Source organism: Phalangium opilio, unplaced genomic scaffold, assembly GCF_054372755.1.
Source record: "Phalangium opilio isolate 3A_F unplaced genomic scaffold, DU_Popi_V2 ptg001170l_1, whole genome shotgun sequence".
NCBI lineage: Eukaryota > Metazoa > Arthropoda > Arachnida > Opiliones > Phalangiidae > Phalangium > Phalangium opilio.
This window is the reverse complement of record NW_028324255.1, coordinates 12,542,863-12,552,618: the sequence shown is the minus strand read 5'-3', so window position 1 is coordinate 12,552,618 and position 9,756 is coordinate 12,542,863. Positions and strand designations below refer to the sequence as shown.

At 35.3% G+C, this 9,756-nt stretch overlaps 1 protein-coding gene across 1 annotated transcript; it reads right to left on the bottom strand.

Annotated features, from left to right (window-relative positions):
- Positions 1 to 4,993: 4,993 nt before the first annotated feature.
- On the bottom strand, positions 4,994 to 7,006 carry LOC149587336 (protein lev-9-like). Its single transcript, XM_089863612.1, has 3 exons — positions 6,760 to 7,006; positions 6,483 to 6,695; positions 4,994 to 5,367 (listed from the first exon to the last, which is right to left on the bottom strand). Exons 1-3 carry the CDS (start codon positions 6,869 to 6,871, stop codon positions 5,351 to 5,353), a joined length of 342 nt encoding a protein of 113 aa, XP_089719738.1. The 5' UTR covers positions 6,872 to 7,006; the 3' UTR covers positions 4,994 to 5,350.
- Between the last annotated feature and the right edge of the window lie 2,750 nt (positions 7,007 to 9,756).

Sequence of the window (9,756 nt, the reverse complement as noted above, 5' to 3'; positions counted from 1 at the left end):
ATTTGCATTTTTCTATGGCATGTTTTCATATATAATATAGTTTGGTTATTAATTACTTGCTGCTCCATTGGATTAATATTGGAGATGTAAAGCAAATTCTGCCACCAGCTATTATAGCATATTTCCCTCTGATGTTCAAGATAATTCCAATTTGCCATAGTTCCAAAAAGAGGTGGCAATGCGATAAAGCAAAATAGAACCATCATGAACGCTGGTGTCAACCTGCAAATGACAAGGTCAAAAATTATTTTGCAATACTCCGTGTGGTTTCCAATGTAGTACAACACTTAATAATGATCCAAGGGTATGGAGTGTCTCCCATACGTTATAAACGTGTGTGCAGTGCCACATAAACTAGAGAAAATATTTCTTAATTTTACCTTAAATATCTAAGAACGTACTGTTTGCAAATATTCCATTTTGAATCTTTGGCGGTTTGTTCTTTTAAGAAGAAGTACGCAGAAAGAAATCCACTGACAAAGGGGAAACCATTAATGAACATCGAAGGATAATTATGTGAAATTTAATATTAACTCTACCTCATTAAGAAGAAACTGTCAACAGAGAGACTTCCGTGCGATAAAAAACTAAAATGTAGCGTTAATGCCTCAATATAAAAGTCGGGAAAGTTGTCTGAAAATTATTGAAACTTATTTTCAGTTTTACAATATAGGAAAAAGTTTAAACGTACCCATTGATGTGAAACCAAAAACGAGCGAATGACAAACTATAACCCAGGCCATGGTAATTGCGCGAATTCCGTGTAAGCAACTGAGATCACCAGGCCTACTTGATGTGTCGAAAATGATACTTGTATTCTTTATTACGGAGAAGCATCGCATGATTTCTTAAATTGGGTTAAAAATTGAAATATTGTAAATAAATTGAGGAACATAAATCTTTCACGAGAGAAATTGTTGAAATTTTCGCAAACAAAGTTGCTATTCCATGCAAAATTATACCAGCTTACCTGTAAAGATTATTTTACCACTAAATTTTCTGACTGCGCTTTGATGTTTCGACACGTGCTCCAGAACTTTCGAAGAACTAAACTTTACATCATCGGGAGTTGAATGAACGGAAATATTAGGGAGCGTCTTAAGTTCGATATTACGGGATTGGTTTGATTTGAAATCCACGAATGTACCCACGATCACAATAACAATCAACAAAATTAGAAATAACCTGCAAAGTGAGAGCTAGTTACGTTACGTCGAACTGTTGAAAGACATCTTTCGTAGAGTGTTATTATTAATTTATTTAGTTATTGTTCAGCGAATAGATCATTTCGAATTTTCGATGTATCTAAGAGGAAAAGACACGGGGGTAAAACTTTGCTTTCCACCTCGTTTTTTGGCGTCTGCGCTGTAGTCTTTTTGCATCATAATAGTGCACAGAGACGGTAATGTATCGGGTGTACCTCGTATGAGCAGTTCCCGGTAGAGCAGTTCTCGAAATAGCAGCCGCGATTCCAAAAAGACAGCGGCGTTCTTCAAAACTGCTGTTTTAGAAATAGCGGCTGCTGTTTTAGAAATAGCGGCCGCTGTTTTAGAAATAGCGGCCGCTGTTTTAGAAATAGCGGCTGCTATTTTGGGAAATAGCAGTGTTTGTCTTCAGTTTCGAGTATTTCTTAACAATACAGTTATATTCGTTGTTTTCGAAAACTACCTTTTTCTGTGATCATTTAGTCAGTAATGTGACTTACTAACGGATCGTGTTTTTAAAGTACACTTAAATATTACCCTATTCTTCAGGCTGTATCAGTTTACAATTCTAATACCAGAATAGAAAATATTTCAAGAAAGCTTATTTTATTTCGGAAGTAGATAATTGTAAAGAGTAATTTTTTGGAAAAGGCATATTATTATTTAGGAAGTGAAATATAACAAACAACAATATTTTGGAAAAGGCGTAAAATTGTTACACCTTTTCCAAAATATTACCAACCTAAGTCTAACCAATCAAAACAAAACCTAAAAAATCCAACCGAACCCAACCTAATCTAACCTAACCAAACCAAACCAAACCAAACCAAACCAAACCAAACCTAACCAAACCTAACCTAGCCTAACCAAACCTAACCTAGCCTAACCTAACCTAACCAAACCTAACCTAACCTAACCAAACCTAACCTAACACTATTGGGGGTTCAAATAATCAACTCGAAGCTAACCATATCTGACCTAGTTCTATTTAAGTTCATATAACACAGCGTACACTATAAAAAAGAGCAGTCGTTTTTCGCATTCCTGTTTTTCTGCTCTTTAGAGAACTGCTGTAATGGTACGCCGCGTTTACGAGAACCGCTGTATCGGTAACTGTTGTAACGGGTAAACTGCCATTTCGGGAAACCGCTATTTAGGGAACTGCTGATATGAGGACCGCTATTATGGAATCCGCTCATACGGGAATCGCTCATCTGAGGGCTTCCCAATGTATCAACCCCCTGGTATGTTTCGAACTGAGGGTTGCCTATCCCCTTTTTAATATTACACGTAATTTTAATAATTAATCGTACGTACATCGAAATGGTCTATATTGTGTCTGTTCACGGTTTACTTACACGCATATGATTGTCCGGAATGGTTAAGATTCATCAACTGGAGTGCATACAATATCATGCGTAGATAAAATATTACCCAGAAATGAAACTGGGAGAATGCTATTTAATGCTTCAACTGACATGCTAGGCCTATCTAAAAAAGGTTTTAAACATAAAATATGTTCCGTAATACCATGTTGTTGTTCCATGGAGCAAGCGAGTGATAGATGTAATTTTATATTTGGTAAAGGGAAATTCAATTGGCCACTGACTAATAGTTAAACTAGTTAAATAACAAAATCTGTTTGAATATTAGTAACCCATATAGACTAATACAGCACTAGGTTTTATCAGAAATAAAAGGAGTGCGCTGTCATCTGAAAGATTACGTGGCAACGCGATCGCTAATTAGTGAAAGGTCCTCATGGCGATTTCTTTAAAAACTGTTAGTTAGCACAATATTTTTGGTAAATTTTTAAAGAATTCTTTTGTTGTTTCATTAGTCTAATCGATTGCTTGTCTGGCAATTGAATTCTTTCTTTAAAGTAGGGGGATTCAAAATACAACGTAAATAATTTAAATGTGACATTTGATTAACATGATCATGGTATCCTATCAGCAGAGAAGCTTAAAATTTGATATAAATTGGCGGGAATTATGCAAGCAGATAATCACTCCTCTGTACTGCACTCCGGATTACTAGTAATCATTTTAACATTGGCAAGGGCAGGGGTTTTAAACATTACGCGTAACATCTTTAGTCCAGTCAAAAGTACAGCATATATGTACACTTATTACGCTGTGTGGTTGGCCCCTCGTAATTATGGGAAATTGGGGTTTGAAAGGTAATTATGACACGATAACTGCCGAAATTAGTACAATAATATCCATACTCGCTTAGCCATGATGACTATATAAATATTTCAATACTTTTAAGGATCCTCTTTAGGTGAAACATTGCTTGAATTCGTTTTCTAGTATAACTATGCTGTAGTTCTTCAGCGCCACATGGGTTCGGTACGCAGAGACCTAATCTGAAACCACTTGATACCTGAAAAAACATATCATCTGAGCGGTACTCGGTGGTAAGATATTCTAAATATAATAACTGATGCTATATATGAATTTTTTCCTGATCTACAGTTGAGATTAAGAATAAGAATGGTAGCGGTAGGTTCAAAAATGACATAAGTTTTTCTCATAATCTATACTTTTGATGAAACATTATCTGAATTTGTAGTACCCCGTGAACTTCCGTCCCAAGCTTGCAGTATCTCCCTTTTAATCCCGATGAGAATTCTGTGGATTTTGGCGCCTTTACTCGTACACATTCATCGAAACTTCCAGACCAATACGTGTTTCCTAATAAAATTCCACTCGGTGGTTTGCCCACAGAGTCCAACACTGGGGAAAAAGAAACATTCTCGTTAGCTGTCATCTGGTACAAATTCAGTTTATTAATTATCTTTACTAAGACCAGGTTATCAATTGCAATTCTATTGGAAAACAAAGGGGGTACCAGTCCGGAGACAAGTTTATTATTTTGAACACTAGGGGGTTAATCACTTGTCGCAGTGACTAGTTTAAAAAATATTCTTATGGGGCAAACATATGAAATATCTGCATCATTTTGTCTTTAAGAAAGTAATTTTTGTACAAATTTCAAATTAAATCAAACGGTGCGTAATTAGGAATTATCCATAAAGCTAAAATATTATTGGTCTAAAATAAGACGTTCTTAACAGGGTTAATGCGTTTCTAAAAACGTTCCCATGAGGTTGCTGATATCAACCATAAACTTCACCAAATTCAACAACGAATTGTGTTTGTTGTTTAGAACAAACACGCAAACCAAACAAACCACCAACCAATTTCTTTGCTGTAAACGGTATTCTAACGGTTCTAACCATGGTCAGAACATAAATGTTCTCTATTTTATAACGATGATTATGTTCAGACTTACTTTGTAGCACCCACGCACTCTTTATATTCGTTGACATATATTCTAGAGATTTCACACAGTTCAAGACTTTCTGGGGTATCGGGGTATCAATCTCGTTCGCATTTACCATTTTACTTTCGAAATCTGCAGCAGAAGATATCTGTGGTAAGGTTCTCATTAACGAGGAAATGAACTTGTTCCTTAGGTTAGCATCTTGGAAAATTTCACTCATAACATCGTTGATGTTATTTATATCATCTTCCATTTCCTCGGACCATTGAATCGATGTACTTGTAATAATTAGACAAATCAACACGGAGAAACGCATAGTTATCTGGATGCAAGAAAGCCTAGGATTATTAAGACAACCAAGGTTAACGTTTGCTTTTGCGCAAAGTTTGAGATTTCATACAGTAAGCTGTGATCTAGTTATAATTTAGTCAATTTAGAATGGTTTTTTATTAAAATTTTTGAACGAAATTTATTACATCAAGCTTGAAAGGGAACAAAGAGTCGTAAACCTAGAGTTTTACGATTTCTTATCCAATGCAGATGTGTTCGACAAAATAAAAAAGAGTACCAAGGTATATTAAACGCGATAACCTTTACATGTTAGTTATTGCAGGCTTTTAAATATTTACGATGGTTTTGTTTAACTCGAAATTATTATTTATCTCTAATTTCAACTCTTATTTATGAAACTATTCTTTTTTATTGACTCTCATTTAACAAGAAAAATTAGGATTACGTTGCAAAAGTCTCAAAACATTCTAAGGATTTTTGTAATCAATATTATAGGTTTAAATGAATTTCAGACAACGTTAAATAAAATTCTCAAATTTTATTTATTTCATGACTGAAGACATTCACGGTGAGATTCTCACTGAAAATTATAAAGAGAAACATTACAAACGGTTGAAATTTTAATTGGACTGTTTATTTTGACGTGAAAGTTAAATTATGTTGCAGGAATAATCAAATACATGCAGTATTTTTAAAGGGTTATAGTTATGTGAAGGCGCACTTAATATTAGGGAAACCTGAGTTACGCAATGTAAGCAGTACGTGCCTGCATAAGCTCATACGATATGTTCCATAAGTTAGTCACTGGTTACTGAGAGCCTGTCATGAAAGTTACGTAGGTGAAACGTTATAATATACATTCCCGTAAAGAGAGTGGTGCCTGGTGAGAAGCTGTCAAAGGTTTAGTACAGACTAGATAGGAAGACGGACTGCAAAACCGAGTGTTGTCTGCAATTCTCGTTTGTAGTTCTCGAACTAGCTCTCATTAAGCCTTTAGCGTTAAGAAGTATAGGTAATGTCATACTTATGGAACATATCTTATAAACTTATGGTGCCTGACATAGAAAAATATAGAAGCGACACGGGGGATCTTTCTATTTCTTCTCTCAACTGTGTTTAGATGATACTTTGAGAAGTGGTTCGGTACTCTAGGAAGCTCAGCATGCTTGGACCATATGGTGACGACAATAATGATATGATACGAGCTTTCCCACAGTTTTAAGTATAAAATTAAAGTTTTAGTGTTGTTTCGATGTTTTCCTGCTACATAAGCTCCAAAAATGTGTTTCTGTGTTAAAATAAACAACTAGCAGCCATAATGTGAAATATGTCGTACCGCGAATTTCTAAAAAAAGGTTTCTACCAGCACCATGCAACTGGTACTAATAATTTCAATGCTATACTGTCTTAGCTAAGTTAAATTTGCGTCTTAATTTCTGTTCAATATCAACATACATCTCTAACGTTAAGCCAGTTTTTCGCTTCCACCGTGACTGGAAGTGGGATTTTGGAATCATTTTCGAGAATAACGTGTTTTTCTACCTTATCCGGAAACTCTAAAATTTTAAATAAGTAAATATAGAAGCTAATTTAGAGAAAAAGCTTCTTCCTAGGCTTAAGCTAAGGCGTATTCTATTGGCTGGCAGTTTGCACGTGACACTCCATTACAGAGTCAAAACATTACATTTTAATTACCTTTGGTTGATGTGACAGTTTGCGTTTCGCTTTCGCATTTTGGAGAGGGTCCATCCCAATGTCCATCATCTTGACACTTTAAAGATGGTCTTCCTGCAAGCTTATATCCGATATCACACGAGAAAAATATAATGTCCCCATCCTTAGGAGTCTGTACTTTTCCAAACACTACTCCGAACTGAGGTGAACCGAGTTCCGTACAGCTTGCTATTACTATGTGTTTTAGAAATAGTTCGTGTTAGCCATTAAGAATGTTACTAGATTATTTTCAGCTTACGTCGACATCTTGGTGCCTGACCACTCCAAAACCCAGTACTTTCACAACGTACTGAGGCTTTTCCTTCTAATTGTCGCCCTGGAAGGCAACTGAAGTAAATAATAGTTCCCATTGTCTAGACTGTCTCATATGTTTTCTATTTAGCACACATTTTAAGGGACATTTTTACCAAAACAAGAATTACATATTACGTAAGGTGCATCGGAGGAAACACGTGATCTCTTACTAGCCTTGTCACCAACCTTTCTCTCCAGAGTTCGGAAGTGAAATGACTCTCTATAGTTTACAAAATCGCCTTTTGGCCACCCAGGTGTGTGTTATAGGACATTAAGGGGGAAGGAGGGGGGTCGAACATGGTTCATAACAAAAGAATTTATCCCAATCTGTTTTTACTTATACGTAAACACGTTCAGACGTGTCGTAATGGCTTTTGGGGGCGTGGTCGAACCAGTTGTATTGTTATCAATGGAATTTATTTTGTCCTTTCTTTAATTGGACCACCCACCAGGTTTTATGACATTGAAAAGGGGGGGGGGGTAAACCTTTATCCCCATCTGTGTTTTAGGTATACGTGAACATGTCCAGGCGTGTCTTAATGGCTTTCTGTAGAACCATTTGTAGTGCAAGGTTATCAATGGAATTTATTTTTAGAGTGATTTATTGCTTTATTAATAGGGGCTGGTGATTCATCCTACAAGGGGGTTCAAGCATTTAATTGATTACAGGTGGTTGCCCCGAGGGCATTATTAGTACAAGTCTCAACAAGTTTAAGATGTTTCCGTTGCGTCAACAAAAAAGGCAATATATCATTAGACCGAAGCATTGACCTAATCGTACTATATTTATCAAAATTATCGGCAGCGTAATCAAAAATTTGTGAAAAACGTAAAACGGTATTGAAAGAAGAATCATTCACAACGCATTTCGTGTTAGAAGTAAAAAACAATCGAAACGTTTTTGATCAACTACGATACATTTCTTCGAAACGAAAACACTAATTTACAATTCCTAAAAACCCATAGGAATACATGGGAAAATGAATAAGCCACCGAAACGAAATCAGTCGTTTAGGATACATTTTACCGAAACGAAAAGCGTCATTTGAAAAACATTTCAAACTGTTAAAAACGTTGAGTTAAATTTCAATGAAATTTATCAAAATTACTCTATGTTTCACCAAAAAAACTTTTAATTTAGCACCGATTAAGAATTTAGGATACATTTCTTGATGTTAACGGCATGATTGTAAAAATAACTAACTATGACACGCTGAAGGGTCCGTTACCATTAGGTGCGGGAGGTTGCTACGTTCTCCCCATCCCCATTGTATGTTGTGAGTTGTTATGGAGTCAAGTACACAAAGGTTGACAAGAATACGCCAGATCTTGTAGTACAACCTCCTAAAAACTACTTATTGTACTATTTATTTCATTGATCTTGGGAATGCTGGAATTCCTTAATCTCTGGTTTCAGAAAAAGTTGAAATATTATATTAAAAAACTCTTAAGGCATGACTCAAGCAAAAATATATTAGCACGGTAGAATGTCATTAAGAAAATACACTATTATAGGTACTATTTTAGACAAAATTTATATATAATGTAAGAAAACATCATAGAAAAGCTACACTGTAAGATATTCTGAATAACATTTAAATGAAAGGCTAGTTGTAAAAAATGTAAGAAAAAAATCCTAGAAAAATACACTATAATATATCCTGACAATTTTAGACAAAATTTATATACAATTTAAGAAAACATCCTAGAAAGTTACACTGTAATATATTCCGACATGAATAATAACATTTAAATGAACGGCTAGTTGTGAGGTAGTGTAATTTCTGCTGTGCCCACCCAAAAGGCCATAAATCACTTTGTGGAACTCTCATAGACCAAATTAGAAATAGGAATGGGTTGGGGGGGAGGGGGGGTTGATGACGTCACGTGATGTTGTTGGTGGGAAATTTGAATTGGTGGTGTGTTTCTGTGCGGCATATTTTAGCGTTCTTGGCGGTAAATGGATGCTTTGTCAACGCAAGGTTCCACTCTTAAATTAGGATTACCTTTGATGTTTGGACGATAGTGAGTTTCTTCAGCTCTTGCAACCCCTCCCCCTTTTTCAATTCGGAACTTATAGAAGATAATGCCTAGTTCTGTGCACCATCTGTGTGTAACAACATATTTTTGGAATCAATTGCTTTGCCACCGACCAAAGCGAAAATAATATTTTACATCTTCTGTAATTCCATAAATATGCATGGGAAACAAGATGCTCGGCCACTGTTAAGGCGTGGACCGGGTTTTACGTACTCCCCTCTTTTTTTCTCAACCTGTCAATATTTGATTGATTGTGTAGGCTTATAGTTTTGTAAGCTTATAACAAAGGATGCTTCTGTAGGAATAAATTTATAAAGACTATGATATAAAGTAAAAAGTTATTTATTTTCTTTAAAAGTATAGGTTCTAACAATAAGGATATTTTTTCAATTTTCATTTTAAATTGCATTTGATTTAACCTATAGTAATTTTTTCTATCTTCGTAAGGAAGATGATAAATTTTAATATTATTTGTAAATCTTACGTAAGTCATTAAGTTTTTCTTTGATATACAAAGCGTTTAGTTGTTTTCTAACGTAAAGTTCCAAGACTAATTTTTCGAGATCTGTAGTTTTAACTTTAAAGGTATGATAAATTTCTTCCTTGTTTTCTTGGGGTTTTTCAGGTGTTTTTTCCTCGGTCTTGATTTTGTTATTTATTGACCTGGTGTACGTCTGTGTTTCATCTATGCTAAAGGGTATGTTTTTTGTGTGCCTACCTCTGATAAAGTTGCACTTAGGGAAATGTTTCAAATGTTCTTCGTAAGGATTATCGGTGGGTTTCCAGGCTAATAAAATGCCGTTGCATTCGAAGCACTGTACTAGATCATCGGTATGTAACGAATAAAACCCCGCTCTACTTAAAGCTTTTCTATAGTTTCCATCTTGTGGCCAGGAGTAAA